The sequence below is a fragment of the Xyrauchen texanus genome, chromosome 1, assembly GCF_025860055.1.
Source record: "Xyrauchen texanus isolate HMW12.3.18 chromosome 1, RBS_HiC_50CHRs, whole genome shotgun sequence".
In the NCBI taxonomy this organism is placed as follows: Eukaryota; Metazoa; Chordata; class Actinopteri; order Cypriniformes; family Catostomidae; genus Xyrauchen; species Xyrauchen texanus.
In genome coordinates, this window is record NC_068276.1 from 8,095,353 (window position 1) to 8,115,142 (window position 19,790).

A 19,790-nucleotide genomic window follows, 5' to 3' on the forward strand; every position below is an offset into this window, starting at 1 on the left:
TATTTATACAAATTTGGAGTACTAACTGAGTCCCCTAGTGGCTAGGATGAGCATAACCCCCAACAACAATACAATATACCATGTGACAGGCATGTATCTGTTACAAGCTTAACATTAATTTAAAATATGTTGTCATATATAGCAAATTTATGTAATTGAAATTGATTTATTAAAGCACTGACATTGAATTTATTCAGCAAAATCACTGCCTTCCATTATCTTTCATGCAAAGGACTCGCCCCTTCCAACGTACTTGGGTATCATCTAGTTTATGTAAATACGAGTTTGCTTGGTCAAATGTGCTTGTAACTTGTATTTACGATATTTCTGGACTTGAAGGCCGGATTTATTGAGTACTTAAGGCCCTTTCACACTGCACAAGCCCGTTTCAGGTACTTTGAGGAACTACTAGTTTTCTGCATTTTCACACATGAGGAACTACAGCCTCTCTTAAACATTTAGAGGGACATTTTTTAGCTCCTACTCCGGGATAGGTACTTTTTGGAAGTAGAGGAACTGTTGGAGGTGCTGCAGCCTGAGATTGGTCAAATGTGTATGACGCACAAAGACATGAAGCAAAACAATGAGTCGGCAGATGCCGTAAGTAAACAAACTTGTAGCTGCTAGCCTGCTACACAGAGGACTGCACTAATTTTCCAAATCCCTTAACATAAATAACAATTATAACATACAGCCAACAAAGTATCCATAGAATATTGTCTGTTTCACCTATATTGTGTATGCGAGGCGTGACTTTAATGGCAGACGCGCTTTGGGTTTTAACCGAATCTCTATTGTGTTACAGCTGCTGCAATAATGGACATTAATAAAAAGATATTTATAGAGAGTGGCTAATTGAGTAAACTTAAATGTCATAAAATCTAATTTACATGAGGAAAGTGTGGTGTGCCAGTTACTGTGTGTTTAACTTGCATCAAGACTAGAGACACTATAAGTTTCAGTTTGTTAATTAACAACATTAGTTAACATGAACTTACAATGAACAATCGTTTTACAGCATTTATTCATCTTGGTTAATGTTATTTTCAACATATACGAATACAACTTTTTTAGTTAATGCACTATGAACTAACATAACAATAAACAAATGTATTTTTATAAACTAACATTAACAAAGATTAATAAATGCTGTAATAAATGTACTGTTCCTTTTTTTGTTCATGATACCTAATGCATTAACTAATGTTAACTAATGGAACCTTATTGTAAAGTGTTATGTCCACAGATGTCTTTTTTCATTCAATGGGTGATACTACAGCATTTTATACAGTCAATTTGTTTCACTTTGTAATAACAGTGTTGTTGTGAGTAGCATTGTTGTGTATGTTGGCTTGTGTGACTCACAATTTCTGTATGCGTGTGAGCAGAGCAGACAGAACGGCCTGAATCTCTGCACCAGAACACGTGCACACCATAGGATGCTTCTGGACCTGCAACTGCTCTGCAACATACTGTGTGCGTGCACACACACACACACACACACACACACACAAACTGTCAATATCAGTAGGTATAAAGCAAAACTGGCCGATTTATGAGCCTTTTTTATGACACACACACACACACACACACACAGACGTACCTGTCCTTGCCAGTCTGTTCCATTGATCAGAATGAGACTTTCAGGAAGAGCCGCGTCAGATAACAGAATCTGATTTAACTGATCAAATACAGCCTTCCTGAGCACCTGCACACACACACACACACACACACACACACACAAATGGGATGAGTCAGTCAAACATTAATAATTCAACGTGACTCTGCAGAACAAGTTGAAACAGCACATTATCTTTATTTAAACCACAGAGAGAGCAAGAGAGAGCAGAAAATCTCAGAGAATCCTTGAAGAACTAACTTTGATATACAGATTATGAATTTATTAATGAATTGTTTTAATAAATGGTATTCATCTTGGGATGTCAGTGGAGTGGACAGTTCTAAAAAAAATGGTGTAAAAGTGGTCAGACAACTCATCACATTTTGAGGTGGTCAGAAATGCGTGTAACAAATCATAACCAAAAGATAGACATCTCACCATCACTGTGTTCCATAAAACATGTCTCTAGAATCAGTGGCTGCAGAGGCCATTAAGGACAAACATAAAACTACTCCGTTTACCCTAGGCCAAGTCATGATCACAAATATTTAATCCAACCTCAATTATTTGAGATAATCACGATTTTAGTGCACTTCAGATTAGATTTTTACTATCTATTTTTGCAAATTTTACTCCCCAAATAAGGGAACTTTAAGGGAAAATACAAATGCCGTTAACTCATTATTTTGTCTCATTTTCTGTCTTATTTCATTATGTGAGCAATGCACACCATCTGCAGTGGTTTGTGCCAAATTCCCACGGAAAATATGAGTGAGGATTTTAATAGTGGACACAAAGTGCTCCGGTTTCACTTTAAATGATCATTTGCATAATGACAAATGTTCTACGTTGCGGGTTCATTACACGCAGTTTTAATGACACGCAGTTCAAAAGATGCACAAAAGCCTCTGTTACTAAATTGAAAATGTCACTTTAGGACTAGAAACGACAGGTTGGGCTGTTTCTAACAAGTCATTGGAGAAACAAGGATGTGTGTTTGAGAGAGACTCTGTAGTGTAGTTTTAGCTTGCTGAGGATGATGGAATTATGCTAAAATACATCCTATTTACTAGGTAAAAAGAACGGTCCGAGTGGTGGGAGTATTTGGCGGTGGCCGGTGCGTACTCTCTCCTCTGTCATGTTGAATTTTTACATTTCCCAATGAGGAAACTACGTTATTAGGTACCCATATTTAAAATAATATAAAATGTAAGGAATAACTGATGATGGACCGCTGAATTATTGAAAAATAATGCAAACCCAAGGTGATAATATGGTAATTAATTTTTCAATAATTCAATGGGCGGAGTCAATAATTCAGCATATACCATGGTTACACCTTAAGACATCGTTTTGGGATTTATCTCAAGACATTTTCTGATTTTGTCCCTAAAACGCTCTTGTGAGAGGAACAACTTTCTTCCGCTGGATTTAGCATCTATCTTTGATACAGCTCAAGCCTTTGTTGCTAGTTCGAAAACGTCACTTTAGAACTAGCAACGGAGGCGCTTGTGCTGCTTTCCAGCACTTATTGAAGCAACAAGGTATTGTGTGTGTGTATGTGCGTGTGAGAGAGAAAGAAAGAAAGAAAGAAAGAAAGAAAGAAAGAAAGAAAGAAAGAAAAAAAAACAACAGAGATCACATGTGGAATTATAACTGTTTGTTTGTTATGGCTCTCGTCAGCAGTTACATCGCTTCAAATAACCAAGATGTAAGTGTATGTAGAAATTCTTGTATGTACAGTAGTTGCTACACAACTGTTTTATTAAGTCACAAGGTACGTTATATGCATTCCAGCTCACGAGTATGTGTGTGTGTACAGTACGTGTGTGTGTGTCCGTGCGTGCGAGCACGAGAGAGAGGGGGGTGCTTTTCATAGATATTAAAAGTTATTTCTGATAATATAGAAACTGTTGTATTGATCAATTCGTGGGAATGCTTTTTATATCAAGGCTCTGTTTGTTGGTCGCAACTCGAGTTTCTGTGTGTGTGTGCATATGTGTGTTTGTTTTTATGTAGGTATGTGTCAGTGTGTGTACTGTCTGTGTGTCTGTGTGAGTGTATTTGTTTGTTTGTGTGACAGGTTGGGAGAGATTAAATTATGATTTCGATTTGATCTGATTCATGTGGGTATATTTCTCTCCTAGCTAATGCTATTAATTATACAAGGGACTTTCTAACTAGGTACATTATGAAAATATAAATTTTACTAATTACATTTGATTAGTTTTTCATAATTTTGGTCACATTTTAGCTTTTTAAAAATGAAAGCTGGAAAATGTTCATAAAAATAAATATGAATATTTACCAGCCTGATGGCAAATAAATACATTTTAGTCGCATAGCGTGAAACTTTGTTGCAAATGAGAGTGATTTCCTCTCACTGTAGAAAGGGTTGCACATAAGAGTGAAAGATTAATCTTGGGATTTAAGAATCGATAACAAGATTGTTCGAATGAAGATCATGATGCATTAATCTATATTTTCCCCCACCACATAATCCTCTGGTATCATTAAAATAAAATGTAAAAATAAAACATTTAGGACAGAAAAAAATACTATTGCAAAAATATTATATAATACAATACAATATGATATGATATAATAAAATATAATAACAAAAACTGTGTAAATGTAAAGTTGACTAAATTTCTATTCTATGATTCTGAGTTGAAAATGAATAAATTACTTTTGACACAGACATGTGCTTTTTATTGTGACAATATGTATGAAAATTAATCATCATAAACGTTAAAAGCCCTTAAACAGACAAATACAAAAAATTACACCCTCACTTCATACATTTCGCAAATTGTAGTTGCCATCTTCCTTATGTCAAAGAGTCTAAAAATCATAACAGAAATAATGTAGTCACAGGTTTGCCAAAACTGTTTGCCAGCAATGGCAGATATTTGCATGTATGGCATAGAATACTGTGTGGAAAACAGCCCTTTGTGATGCATGTCCACCAGAGCTGCAAATTTCTGGCAACTATTTGCTGCAAACTGTTTTATTTGCCTCAAATGACCCACCCAATGATCAGATGTTGCCAGGATCTCACCTGTGTGCTGTGGCCAAGCTCAGGTGATCTCTCACTATCTGAGCTGTTGGTTCGTTCACTCAGCGGTTTACAGAGCTGTCGATCTTTCACAGGAGTGCTGCGCTTCTGGGGTGTGTGTCCTCCATCCAACCTACACACAAACACGCACACTCCATTGATGCATGTATAAACATGTATTTCCTGCCAGTGACTATACTTTGGGTACAAATGTACCAAAAATTAGTCCTGAATTGGGCAGGGGAGGAGTGTGACGAGGAGGAAGATGACGGTTCAAGAAAGAGAGATGCATGCAGCCGCGCTGCACGTTTGTTTGTGTTCACTTAAGTTTACCATTAAATTTGCCCCGCCTCCTCGCCCATCCTTTATGTGTTACATGATTATATTGAGGTTTTTACACTTTTACATTATTCTGCTTTTAGTTTATCAGTAGGAAATATACCATTTAGATTCCAACTTTCCCTTTTGCAAATAAAATTTAATAGAAGAAGAACAAGGAGCACTACAACAGATGGTATGGCCCCCACAGGGTCCGGATCTTAACATCGAGACAGCCAGCATAGATAGAAGAACTGTGGCAAGTTCTCCAAGAAGCTTGGAACATCCTGTCTGCCAACAACCAAGAAAAACTGTGTCCAGGTGAACCTAGGAGAATTGGTGCTGTTTTGAAGTAAAGTTTGTCACATCAAGTATTGATTTACCTTGTTTTATTTTTCCTGGACTTTGTATGACTTTAATTGATAAATGAAAATTATGTATGGCATTATTATGTCCTCACTATGCAACATTTTTCACAAGTGCTAATACTTAAAACAGTAAGTAGTTAAAAACTATAAACAGTACTGTTTATATATATTAGTGTTTTAGTGTTTCTCAGCGGGAGGTCATTAATAAATTGACCATCGGGTCTTACGGCTTAATTAATGGCTTCATAAACTGAAAAGCACATCAAGCATGCTTGAAAAAAATAATTGTTGCTGGATGGGCTCTTGTATTCTCTTCAAGTAACCAACGAGTTTCTTCTTTTAATGAAGAACCGACATGACGTCAAGCTGATCTGAACATTTTCATCTGTGATCGCACTCAGCTGTAAACCATCATAAACGCTGATTGTAATCCATAGTGACTCTGTCACTAAGCGTTTTTCCTGCATTTTTCTCCTACACTAAACTGACATCAGAATGCGGAACCACAACAGTCTGTTTTTATTGAACATACAGTAATTTTCTCCTGAAAGATGCATATGTACATACACATTCTACGGCAAGCCTCTAGGGGATAAAAACACAATCAAGCACTTTCACAAGGTATGTTATTCCATGAATCGTACACCTGGCTTATTTTGAGCATTTGTTTCGGAACCTTGTGCATTTTTCTCCCTTGGTTTGGATTGTTTAGGCATAGAATAGATGAACACGCAATCGCACTCTGATCCACAGCAAAACAATCGGTCCGAGATCACATGGATGGAGAAGAACTCTGTTGGTCAGCTCATCACTGTAATTCATCATCAAAACATTACCTTTTGGTGGCTATATTATATAGGTCGATTTACACGATTGCTCCTCTCTTTTGGATGGTGGCAGATATAAAAGTGGCTTCATTCTGTTTGTGTGTGTGCATGAGCAAGTGGGACAGAGAGAGAGCTCCATGACCGTGAGAGCAGCTACTTTTCAATGCAGAAATAATGCAAAAGCAACCAATGATGGATAAAAATAACCAAAAACAAAAATATACAGTTTTGGACTGTTTTGAAAGCAAACAAATCCATGAAGAAAATGCATAATTACTACTACATAACTACTTCAATTAAAGGGAAATATCTCATTATTAATAAATATTTTTATAAACATGCATTGGCCATATTTATTGGCACCCTTTATGAGGTTGGAGAAGGGCAAGGGCCCTGGCAAGGGCCCTGGCAAGGGATCTGAGACCATTCCTCCATACAGAATCTCTACAGTGTTGGTGGACTCTCCTCTTCAGTTCACCCCACATGTTTTCTATGGGGTACAGGTCAGGGGACTGGGATGGCTATGGCAGAACCTTTATTTTGTGGTCAGTGAACAATTTTTGTATTGATTTTGATGTTTGTTTGTTTTAGGGACCATAGTCCTGATGGAAGATCCAACCAGGGACCATTGTAAGCTTTCTGGAAGAGGCAGCCAGGTTTTGACTTTTTATCTGTTGGTATTTGATAGAGTCTGTGATGCCATGTATCCGAACAAGATGTCCAAGACCTCTGGCATAAAAACAGCCCCACAACATTTAAGATCCAGCACCATATTTAACCATGGAAATTGGGTACTTCATCTCTGTGAGCACCAAACCCATCTCTGGTGATTGCTACCAAAAAGCTCTTTTTTTTTTTTTCATCTGACCATAGAACCTGGTCGCATTTGATGATCCAGTAGTGTCTGGCAAACTGAAGATGCTTGAGTTTCTTGTTGGATGAGAGCAGAGGCTTTTTCTCTTGAAACCCTCCCAAACAACTTATGTAACACTAATGTAGGTGATGTATGATTTATTTTTTAGACTTTCTGACCCCAAGAGCCAACTAATTTCTGCAATTCTCCAGCTGTTTCCTTGGCGATTCTTTGGCCACTTGAACCATCCTCCACACTGTGCGTAGAGACAATATAGAAATGTGTCCTTTTTCAGGCCGATTCTTACAATCTCCAGTTGATTGGAACATGTTAATTGTTGCCCTGATGGTGGAAATGGACATTTTCAATTCTTTGTCTATTTTCTTATAGCCACTTCCCATTCAACAACCTTTTGCTGCACATCAGAACGATATTCTTAAGTCTAACCCACTAATTGATGATTAAGGGAATTTCGCCTGTGTTTCCTCATATTTATACACCTGTGGAACAGGAAGTCATGGCTGAACAATTTCATGTTCCTTATCACCCAGGTGCACTAAAACAATTTTAATATTAAGGGGAATACACTTCAGATATATTTTACTCATAAGAATTTCTATGGGTGCCAGTAATTGTGACCAACATGTTTTGGAGAAAAATATTTAATAATGAGATATTTCCCCTCTTTCAATTGTTTTACTTAAATTAAAGGTTAGATTTTAGTGATTTTTTTTAATTAAAAATCAAAAGGATAAAAAAAAATGCAGATTTTTTTTTTCACAGCCGCCTTTGTTCATATTTACCATAAGTGCCAAAATGTTTGGCCACTACTAATATATATATAGCTGGATTGTTCATGACATCATATCAGTGAAGCCACGGCACCACTATATTACTATGCCCAAACATTCCAATGTCCCTAATGACTTAATAAGAAATCATCTAATTTCAGCGAGTAAACATTAGTCACTTAATCACCTCATAACAAATATTATCCATAACAAGCAAATCAAAAACCTGGAAGACCTTTAGTTTTTTCCAGCAGTGGGTTCTTTCTGATTTTCCTATGGGATTTTATAATGCAGGTTTTGAATTTAGGAGTAAAAAAAGGTCTGTGGTCATTATTTGAAGATGCTTCTACAACATAAATTTAACACGGTCATACCCCCCAAACATGCATTGTGAAGCCACCATGTTTTTGTTTTTTTAAAGTGTATTGCTATCAAGTTCATCAGGCATGTACACTCACGCCTGTGGTAGTTGTAGTCCTTATTTAGCAACTTGTTAGTAATATACATGTTTGAGGTATGAATATGTTTAATTTTTGTTATAGAACAAAATTTTTAAATGTCTTCAAGTAATGTTTACAACAGAATTTATTTTAACCATAAATGGAAAAACCCCATGTAAAGCAGTCAATGGAAAGGAGGAGGCGAGAACCGGCTTAATAATATAAACAATATTTTAATTATAAACTTAAAAGACAACAATACAACAACACACACATGACAGACATGTCCATAAACTATCTCTCTCTCTCGCACAATCCTCCGCATTCGGCCTTTATCCCTCTCGGAGGCTTGATTAGCCTGATAATGGACCGGGTGTGTAGAATCACGACCCGGCCCCGCCCTCCGCCCTGCCACCTTCTTCCCTCTTTCTCTCAGACAGGGGAGCCCCCGGCATGATGTATATCCCCCCTCTTTCATTGGGGGAGGGCGTGCCCGAAGCCCCGTCTGCCGGCAGGTCATCCCCGTCCACCTGGATGAGGGAGGGGACAAGGGGAGGGAAACAGAAATTCTAAAAATGGGGGGGTTCTTCCTGTAACAGTGTAGTACCCCCCCAAAAAAAGACTGTAAAATTTAAAAGAGAGGGAAAAGGCCAATGTGAAGCAGAGAGAGAGAGAGGAGAGAGAGATAAAAAAAAAAAACACTCGCCAGTTCTCCGATACACTGTAGGTTGTTCCTCGGCCACTCCTCCACCCTTTAACGGACGACAGCCGCGCCTCTCCGGGCGGATCGGAGGCAGTCCTCCAGCCCCTGGTGGACGGAACGCCCCGCCGCGTTCTTGGGGAATAGAAGGGGTCTCCCACGCCCCTGCCAGCGGTTCTCCCGCTCCAGGCGGTCAGCAGCGAGCCCCTCCCCGCTCGCGGTTGGCGGTCTCAGACCCCGGCACGTTTCAGCGGCTGGTAGGGTACTCCTCCGCCCCTGGCAGCGGCCCTGACCGCTCCAGGCGGTCGGTTAGGAGTCCCTTCTCCCCTTGCGGTCGGCGGCCGTCCTCCGCTTCCAGGCGGCCGGGCTCATTGTCCCCCGGCATATGGCCGCGGCTGCTCCATTGGGGTGGACTGTAGTGGCGAAAACTCTACCGGAGGTGAGAACCGGCTTGATAATATAAACAATATTTTAATTATAAACTTAAAAGACAACAACACACACGACGGACATATCCGTAAACTATCTCTCTCTCCCGCACAATCCTCCGCATTCGGCCTTTATCCCTCTCGGAGGATTGATTAGCCTGATAAGGGACCAGGTGTGTAGAATCACGACCCGGCCCCGCCCTCCGCCCTGCCACACCCCATTATAAAAACCTTCAGGTAATTCCATAGGGAACTTAAGGTAAATCAGCCTTCTGGGTTTGCCTACAAATTGACATCATGGCTGAACCGCTCTTTAAAGACAACATTGTATAATGTACATGTGTCCATAAATCCCTTAAATGCAATTTTATTGAAAGTCTTTGAAAATATTCACTGGAAAAAAGCCTGACAACTACCTGAAAAATATTGCATTTCTAACAAGATAAGAGAAGTACATTTTAAAATATCGCAGCACTGCGATCGTGGTGTACATAAATCACCAAGGGTGGAGTGCGATTGCGTCTTGCTTGTTGTATTCTTTGGAGTGAGTGTCATCTTCAGTCCATGCGACCAGGTCTGTAACCACAATAGACAATAAGGGTGACGAGCGCAACCTCCCCCCACCCCCATTAATCAGATATGGCCAGATTGTCCCCCCAAATAATTGATATCCTTGATGCTGTTCTGTTACAGTCCATTAGGCACTGCTGTCTAATTGTCATTAAATTGTTGCGAGAATAACATAAGGGGTTTAATAAGTAAACATTTTAGCGTGCTCAATAACACTGCGTGTCAATGTCATTTGAGCCAGTCACAGGACTCAAGTTTAAGAAGCTATAGCGGGAACCTCGTGGATTATTCCAGCACCAAGCATCAGCAAGCAGTTCATTTGAAAAGTGATAGTGTTATGTAAGGTGTAAGGACCTAACTAAACATGCAATATTTGCACAGTTTTATGAAGAAGAAATGAAAATTATACTTTCTTTGGGACAGCACAAAAAAAGAAAGAAAAGATTACTCAAACAAGCAAATTGCTAGCATTGTCTTGTAATGTGTGAACTTAAAAAAAACCTGTATCTTTAAAACCAAAAATTATAAAAATGTTGGGCCTTTCTCGCATTTAAAGCCTTTATTCAGAAAATCATTGCATTAGTGCCTTAAATATTTTAAAGGAATTAAGAGGCTCATTACACCCACGACCCCCACCCCCAATGTTCATTTGAAATGGAATGGAAATGGAAATTATTTTATTTGAAACAGGGACAATGCACAAATAAACATTAAACTTGTTAAACAAGAGAATATGTCTTGGGCCAGGTTGTAGCAACAATTGCTAATTTCCACCTGTAGTCCCTGGGCAGGTATGACAATTTAAAATTATTTTAAAATAATAATTGCACAGGATTACGGATAGAGTGATTTCCATCGTAATTACAGATATACACGTTAGCAATACAGAAACAGGGAAACCATCAGCCTATTTACTCTCTGTTTCACCCCTCCCCAACAAGCACACAAAAAAAATAAAAAAATCTTAAGCACATTATAGCACAATCCAACTCTAGACACTCATTCAAACACAACACACACACACACACACACACACACACACACACAGACACACACTCACTTACTCACTCACTCACTCACTCACTCACTCACTCACACACTCACTCACACACTCACTCACACACTCACACACTCACACACTCACACACACACACACACACACACACACACACACACACACACACACACACACACACACACTATCTTAACGATGTGTGCAAACTTGCTTACTTAGCAACCAACTTTTTGTCAAGCCCGAAAAAGTGTGAAAATCTGTGCATAAGATATGTTCCGTGGGAAGTGTATTCCACTGTCTCATGGCCACACATTGTTACGACTTTGCATGTGACTAACATCCCCAGTCACCTGAACTGCAGGGCAGATTTGCTCTAGCATTATGGAATCAGACTGGGGGAATAGAGACTTCATCCTCAAACAGTTCAGAGGAATTGGGAAGTATCTGGGGAAGCCGAGGTGGACCTGCTTGCTCCCCGGATACAATGCATTGTCACTTCTGGTTCTGCTAGTCCCTAGCTCACAAATGGCCAGCGAAATGCAAGTACACGTTTCCTTTGGTCCACTCATTACACCAAGTGATGTGCAAGGTTTCGGGAAACAAGTAAACTGTGCTTTTGGTTGCGCCGGAGTGGCCCAGCCACCCTTGGTTTTCGTAGCTGGTAGAGCGGTTCGATCCTCCCCTATGGGAAATACCCTTGAGGAGGGATCTGCTCTCGGAAGCTCGAGGCATGACCTAGCATCCCCTGACAGAGCTTTGGAGAATTCATGTCTGGCCCCTTGAATGGGATTAGTCAGACTCTCAGTGCTCGACAGCTAGTGCTCGACACCATACTACAGGCTAGAGCTCTGATGAAGTGCCAACTTTTTGTTGACTGGTGTTCCTCCCATGGCGAGGACCCAGCGTGTTGCCCTGTGAAGATGATGCTCTGAGTTTTCAAGAGCATTTGGATGCAGGACTCTCTCCATCCACGCTTAAGGTGTATCATCCTGAGGCCCGAGCGTGACTGCTGTGTGAATTTTTAATTTCCCTTTTAGGGAAACTAGTTGCCCCTAATAAAAATACAATTTTCCTAAAAATGTATGTCCTCATATGGAGACAGCAGGACTAAGTATAACAAGCTATAGAAAGTCAGATTTTTAATTTTTATCAAATTGTTTATCATGTTTCCATTTACTAATTTAAGTTGTTACGACCGCCAACAACTGTAGGCCTACAAGTTGAGCCTGAAATTCCTTTTTACTTCAAATAACACTTAAATCGTTGTTGTTCTCCATCTGGATAACTAATTTCGGTTAGTTTTACATTGCGTCTTAAAGCATTACAATCATCATAGCGCCGCCCAGTGGTTGCTTGAGTGTGGATATAGTAGGAACTTCCCACATTCATCTTTGTAAGGAATATAGCATAAGGTCCCCATTTAGATAGTTGGGTATATGCGTGTGTGCTCTTACCTGGGTGACGGAATGGACTGTATCTCACTCTTGCTGGTTTTTAATGGTGTTCGGGGTTTCTCAGCCACAGACACCATTATACAGGGACCGACTTCACTAAACAACTCCTGATCATTCAGCTCCTACAAATACACACACACACACACACACACACACACGTTGTGTTTCCATGTTTTATGGGGACTTTCCATAGACATAATGGTTTTTATACTGTACAAACTTTATATTCTATCCCCTAAACCTAACCCTACCCCTAAACCTAACCCTCACAGAAAACTTTCTGCATTTTTACATTTTCAAAAAACATAATTTAGTATGATTTATAAGCTGTTTTCCTCATGGGGACCGACAAAATGTCCCCACAAGGTCAAAAATTTCGGGTTTTACTATCCTTATGGGGACATTGGGTCCCCACAAAGTGATAAATACACGCTCACAAACACACACACACACACACACACACACACACACACACACACACACACACACACACACATTAAACCCAAAAGAGCATTAGAAAAACAAATAATAATAATCTCTGTGCGTTCATGAGCTTTGAACAGGGTGAGAGACACATTGTGTGTGTGTGTGTGTGTGTGTGTGTGTGTGTGTGTGTGTGTGTGTGTGTGTGTGTGTGTGTGTGTAATATGTGAGTCAGTGTCTCACCAGTGTGTCATTCTCAGACAGCGGCTCCTCCAGGTCGTGGCTATGAGAGTGTTTGAGTTTATTTGATGGTGGCTGCTCCCCCTGCTGGACAAACAAGGGAATGATATTCATTTAAATCATTTAAACACACCCTTAATGATCAGGCACCTGCACACATAGACATCAAAGGGGGCTTAAGCACCTGCCCTTTTGCCCTTTTATATATATATATATATATATATATATATATATATATATTTATATTAGGGCTGTCAATCGCTAAAAAAATTTAGCTGAATGAATTACATGATGTCCCGATTAATTAATCACGATTAATCGCATAAACAAATATTTGCTGAGAAAGACCCTCATATAACAATAATTAAATATATAATGATGAAATAATTATACATAGTTATCTTTAAATATAAAATAATTATATATATATATATATATATATATATTCAGATAATTAAAATGCATTACATTTTTGTGACTCACTGAACACCTCAGAGCTGAATGTTAAAGGATGATGCGTCAGTGGACAGCAGCTTTCTGTCAACTTTAACTTCATCAATGGAATCTCTAATTATACAGCTTGCAAGGCAGCAAGCACACTCTATTGATAGTCTTTAAACATTCTGGTTAACGGTTAACATTTGTTCTTAACCGTATAATGAATGTAATAAAATTCAGAAATTATTTTAGCTTGACAAACTGACTCCATTCAAACTTTGTTTGAATAAATAAAGACATAAAACAAGAATATGCTGTGAGTGTCATGAAAATGGCAAAGTTTAAGACAGCTCTGATGTATCATTTAATTAACATAAAACCAAGGTCTAAAACCTAAGCTTACTTTGGCTGCCTTGAAAATTCAATTCTACTAGATACTAGTAGCGTAGAAACTTCATAATACAGCTTTAAGCCTCCCACAATTATCAAACACAAACACTCACAGGGCTGAAGGGGTCTCTACTCAGACTTCCTTTACTGTTCAAGCTGCCGATTTCTGTCTGAGAGCTCGACTGAGACATTCCCTCAAAGAATGGTCTGTGAGAAACACAGTCAGGGAGGAAATGGGAGAGAAAGAGATTGCTACATTAATATAATATAAAGAAAGTTAAAGTGTAAAAACACACAGGCAAAGCTGACTATATCCCATTTCTGTGTTCATAACTTTAAGTCAGCATAAAACTGCATTTGCAACCAATTTTACTTCCAAAATGTGCCACATTTCTGAGCGAAACAGAATATTCAACAAGAAATAAATGAAAGTGACTTGATTTTGTCCATCAGGAATTGCAAAAAAATAAATAAAACATAGGTCATAAAAAAGTAAACACTTCTAACACATTTTCTGATATAATCTACTTAAAGTCCTCCAGTCCTCCGATGAACTCAAGGCATGAAAATATTTCAGCAAGTAAATCCTGTCTTAAAGGTTCACCAAAAATGAAGAAACAATGGTGAAGATTATCAGTAAAGACAACTTTGACAACTTACAAAGACAACTTCTGGATCATGAGTTCATTACCAACGGTTATGAGGTTTAAGCAAACAGAAGTATTTGGTTGTTAACCTCTTCAACTCCAAAAAGGGGTGCTATATCGCGAGAAAAGTTTTCGCTTAAAATGTTCAAGTCCCCGGATACATAAGTCAGACATATGTGGTATCCTTTGAAAGCTTAGAATCATAATGTTTCATAGATGACCATAATTTCTGCATTTATGTTGCATAAAATAACAAGATAAGGCTTGAAAATATCTGCATTGCAAATCTTTTAAGACATCGAATACAAACGTCTCAACCTCAAACCACCCCAAAAAGCTAAAAACTTTATATCTGCTCTTACCTTAGGCAGTTTTCTACTAAATGAGCCATTTTTTACTTGTCTGTGAGCTTGCTTGTGTGAATAATCTAATATTTTATCTTAGATGTCCAGAAACAAAATATGATCCAGCAGGAAAAGCATGCTTAACAATTCATCAGAAATATATTTTATTATATATGTTATAAGTGGAGAGATCTCAGCTTTCTAATGACAACTAGATTGAACTTATAGTCCACTCAGAGGCCGAGATATTCGATGAAACAATGGGGATGTTCACCAACTGAATATTAGACCGAATGTCTATGGACAAGCACATCTGTGAGGGCAAATCTGTAAAATGCATTAGAGCGACCACCTACATTTCAGATCTGCATTTTGTGATGGAAGGTGAAGGTTCTTTTTTCTAGTACTTGCTGCCATCTAGTGAAATAAAATAAGACGTTTGGAGGGAGATAGAGCAAACAGAACCAGAATTATGTGCTTACAACTTTAGGACAACAAAAAAAGATTTGTATTCATCATAAGATTGTAACTATACTGTATACAATATTATATATGAACAACTGAAGTCTTACTAAAAAAGAAAAAAAAATTATAATGGGCAATTAGTCCACAGTATGTATGACTGGTGAGCTTTTACATTTGAAAAATTGCAGGGAGCAGCCCAAAAATGTCCCACAGTTGAAGAGGTTAAACGGCTGGTAGAGAGCTGATGGTTACTTAAAAAAGGGCAGACAACCTGAACTCGCCACCAGAGGATGCCGCAGACAGTCTGAATTAGGTCTGTGTGAGTGTGCGCGTTACCTGAGTTTAGGTTTTGGAGTGCTAAGGATGCTGTCAGTCTCCTCCATCTCTGGTCCGCTGTCACTGGGGTTGTACATCTCCAGACTGTCATAGAGTTCATCCAGATCCTCCTCCACTTCCTGAATCTGCTCTCGAGACACATGCTCTAAACCAAATCCCACCTACACGCACACAAATTTAGTTTTATTTCGGATGCAAATTGGTTTGATATTTTGTTTTCGAATTTGTGTGTATCCAAAACAGTTAGGGGAACACTGTATAACAGCACTAAAGCTCAGATAAGAAAAGTGAGAATGGGAAGATGTGAGACTAACAGACGGAGGTGAGACAGACCGAGAGAAAATGAAAGAAACAATAACATTATAGGGCAAGAACATGAGTGTACAGACGAGCATCATCACAAGTCATTTTTCAGCAGTGTTCAAGCGAGCCGTCGGATGAGAAAAGCAGAGAGGAGCGAGATGAGAGGAGACGTTACCTCATCTGACACCTTAAACCTCTTCAACAACGCCACAAACTTCTGCTTGATGTTGGGTTGCTGGAGAATAAAAACAGAATTAAATAGACAGATCAAAACAAGATTAAAACCTAAATAACCTGCCAAACCAACCCGTAACTCAAATAGTTCAAAATAGACCCTTTTTTATTCTGTTCCTGGTCTTCCTGTACATGATTCACCAGTGCACATTATAAATGTACAAACATATGTTTTTTAATCTTTTATCATTATAATAACTCGCTCTGACTCTGAAACAACTTTCCTTTTTGGATGCCAAATCCCTCTTATTTTCAACCTCTAGCCTCTAATCACCATACATGAAGAGTCCACTTTTTACCACTTTTAAATTTTTTTTAATGTGCAGCAGCCCAGTTGAGTTTTAATCACTGCATGAAACAGTAGGAATGCCAGAGGAGCCTGACGGCATAAAGCTCCCTCTTATTAATAGTCTGACCAATCAGAATGGATATTCATCTTCATCTGTTTCCTTTCAAAATGCAGCCAAAAAAGGCAAAACGAAGGCAAAATGAAATATGCCTCCTTCCACAGTTATTACCAATAATTTTTCAGACGTACCCATTCAAGCCAATAAGCTTTCAGTATCACGTTAATGTGTCACAAAACCTACTTGTTGTTAACGCAACAGCTGAAGAGAAACTTGAAAAATTTGCCAAAATATCAATGAAAACAATTATTGGGAGGATCTGATTTATTATATACAAATTGATCATACAGTGTTAAGAAAAAGTATGTGAACCCTTTGGGATTACCTGCATTTATGTATAAATTCTTAAAATCTGGTTTGATCATCATCTACGTATCAATAATGAATAAACACCATCTGTTTTAACTAATAACACACAAATTATTGTTTTGTTCTTGTACATATTGAATACATCATTCAAACATTCAAAGTAGAGGTTGGAAAACGTTTGTGAACCCCTTGGCTATTGACATCAACAAAAGCTAATTAGAGTTAGGAGTTGGCAAACCTGGCATCCAATAAATGAAATGAGATTGGAGGTGTAGGTTAGAGCCACTTTGACTTATAAAAAGTACTCAAACATTTTGAGTGTGCTATTTACAAGAAACATCTGCTGATGTGGACCATGCCTCGTAAGAAAGCTATCTCAAAAGCCCTACAATCAACAATTGTTGCTTTGCATAAAGCTGAAAAAGGGTTATCTCGAAGAGCTTAAATATTCATCTGTCCACAGTGAGACAACCAGTCTATAAATGGTAACAATTTAGTACTGTGGCTACTCTCCCTTGCAGAGACTATCCAGCTAAGATGACTAAAAGGGTACACCACAGAATGCTCAATGAAGTAAAAAAAGAGCCCTAGAGTGACAGCTAAAGACTTGAAGGAATCATTGGAACCGGTTAACATCTCTGTTCATGAGTCTACTATACAAAAACGTTAAACAAGCATGATGTCCATGGCAGGACACCACAAAGGAAGCCGCTGCTTTCCAATAAAAAAACACTTTGCTTCGCACCTGAAGTTTGCCAAAGACCACCTTGACACTCCAAAATGCTACTGGGAAAATGTTTTTGTGGACTGCTGAAACTAATGCATCAAATCCATTCCTTCCCTCTAATGTCTCTAATAAACGGATGTGACATCATTGAGTACAAAATCTGGCCAAAACAAAGGTGTTTTTGAGTTTGTTTTGGTGGTTCAACAGCTCGCCACCATGAACTTTCAGGAAAACTTCTAGCCGGCTGGTAGACAACCACCGAAATGGTTATGCCTATCTACATAACATTGGTAGATTTACTTTTCAGTCTTCCCAGCTGATTAGGTAATAACTAGAAACAAAACGTAAGCTGGCGCGTTCAGATCTCTTTGTGGTTGTGATGTCACAACCATGAACTCATTAACATATGACTGCCCGGTATGTGGAGGTTAGTTAATGATAACAGAGGTCATGTACATATTTACTTAAAGGTACAGTAGCAGAAACCACATGTAAAATTTGAAGTGTCGGAAATAAATTATTAACCATTTCTGTTGCAAGAAACCTTCTTGACAAAGATCAAAAGTTGATTTGAGGGAAAATATAACACGCACAAATGTGTAGAAAGTGACCTCTTTAAGTGTAATGGTTGCATGTACGAGAGAGTTAAATGGAACTCAGTATTGTAATTTACATCCATTAGTAAAGCTACTTGGAGATTGTGTGTCTTACTCTGGTGATGGATGCATTGGAGGTGAGTTTGCGTCTGGGTTTCTTCTTCCTCACCTCATCCTCTTCATCATCTAGATACTGAAACAGACACACAAAATCTATTTAAGAAACACACTATACATATACATTTAAACAGACACATTATAGTCTCAGGCACGTGAGCTAAGGTTAACAGTTGGCCTCTGTGTGAACTGCACAGTGGTATAAACAAACACACAAATTAACTTACATGATGAACGGGGTCATCACTGCCTTCTTGTTCAGATGAATAGCTCTCTTCCTCTTCCTCCGAGTAGTTGTCAATGTCTGGAGAACGATCTGACCCAGAAAGGCACAAAAGAAAATGTATGAGAAAACAAGTATATGAAAATAAGTTAATCTTAATTAGTGTTGTACTTGGTATGAAAGAGTTTCTCCCTCTGACTATATGAAGACTGTTCCATTGTTACATCATACAATCTGACTGACCAATGGCAGAAAGTGTTCAGGAGTGTTTAAAATTGCGTTCGATGCCACTAGTGCACACTTCAGCTTTACATGCAAGGGATTAAACCTGATAAAATAAATGCTTTGGCTTAAAAGATATGTTGTTTTCTCTGCTGAAATATATCATCTCTCACCGTTCATCTTGGCTTTGGGCCCCTCGTGGTCGATGGGTTGACTGGAAAGAGAGTAAACTCTGATCTCAGCCACAGGGACAGACACTTCCTTCAGCTGACTGTGCAATCCCAGTACCTGAGCACCCTCCATCGGGTGCTGCATCACCTAACAACACAATCAATCATCAGTTACCACGTGAATGGCAAAGATGGATTCAAGCTGAAATACTGTATGTTTGGTTTACCTCTGCCATGTTGATGAGTCCGAGCGCGAGGGTCTTGTAGCCCAGGATGGTTCTGTTCTTGTATCTCTTCCTCCTCTGCAGCATGATCTGGAGTTTGTTGGCATCCCGTTTCAGGAAGTGAGGATACTGACAACCGACAGTGACATGATGAAGAAAAGAGTTAAGTTATAAAGTCACTAAGAATCTATTCCAGAACTTTGTGAGCTTCCAAAAAGACATCTATAAAGAAATCATAGATGCACTCCTGCAGAGCGGCCTCTAAAATCCCATCTTTTGGCAAAATTTTAACACCCTGTCTACACCAGACACATTCGTTGACATGCCATTCCACAATGGCTTGAGGCTGACTACAATATGAGCATCGAAGTGAACATTCTATATCAACACCTTCAGTAAAACTGAATTAACACTTTATAGACAGAAAACTGACAGTTCCCACTGATCATATCAGTTGCAGTTCCACGTCATTCTTTAGTGGAGCGAGAGTGGAGCAGCACGAGTTCCTTACTGTTACTAAATGTTTCCTTTT

The 19,790-nt window shown here is 38.8% G+C and overlaps 1 protein-coding gene across 1 annotated transcript in view; it reads right to left on the reverse strand.

The window, feature by feature from the left end:
• The window catches only part of LOC127659504 (phosphofurin acidic cluster sorting protein 1-like), an 84,053-nt gene that overhangs the window by 16,512 nt on the left and 47,751 nt on the right, over nt 1-19,790 (reverse strand). Inside the window, exons 4-15 of the mRNA XM_052149391.1 lie at nt 19,262-19,387; nt 19,038-19,182; nt 18,647-18,735; nt 18,418-18,495; nt 16,205-16,264; nt 15,727-15,887; nt 14,048-14,141; nt 13,110-13,193; nt 12,444-12,565; nt 4,683-4,812; nt 1,604-1,708; nt 1,366-1,472 (exon numbers count right to left, since the gene is read on the reverse strand). Of these exons, the coding sequence (XP_052005351.1) occupies nt 1,366-1,472; nt 1,604-1,708; nt 4,683-4,812; nt 12,444-12,565; nt 13,110-13,193; nt 14,048-14,141; nt 15,727-15,887; nt 16,205-16,264; nt 18,418-18,495; nt 18,647-18,735; nt 19,038-19,182; nt 19,262-19,387 (1,301 nt within the window). The remainder of the gene's footprint in view (nt 1-1,365; nt 1,473-1,603; nt 1,709-4,682; nt 4,813-12,443; nt 12,566-13,109; nt 13,194-14,047; nt 14,142-15,726; nt 15,888-16,204; nt 16,265-18,417; nt 18,496-18,646; nt 18,736-19,037; nt 19,183-19,261; nt 19,388-19,790) is intronic.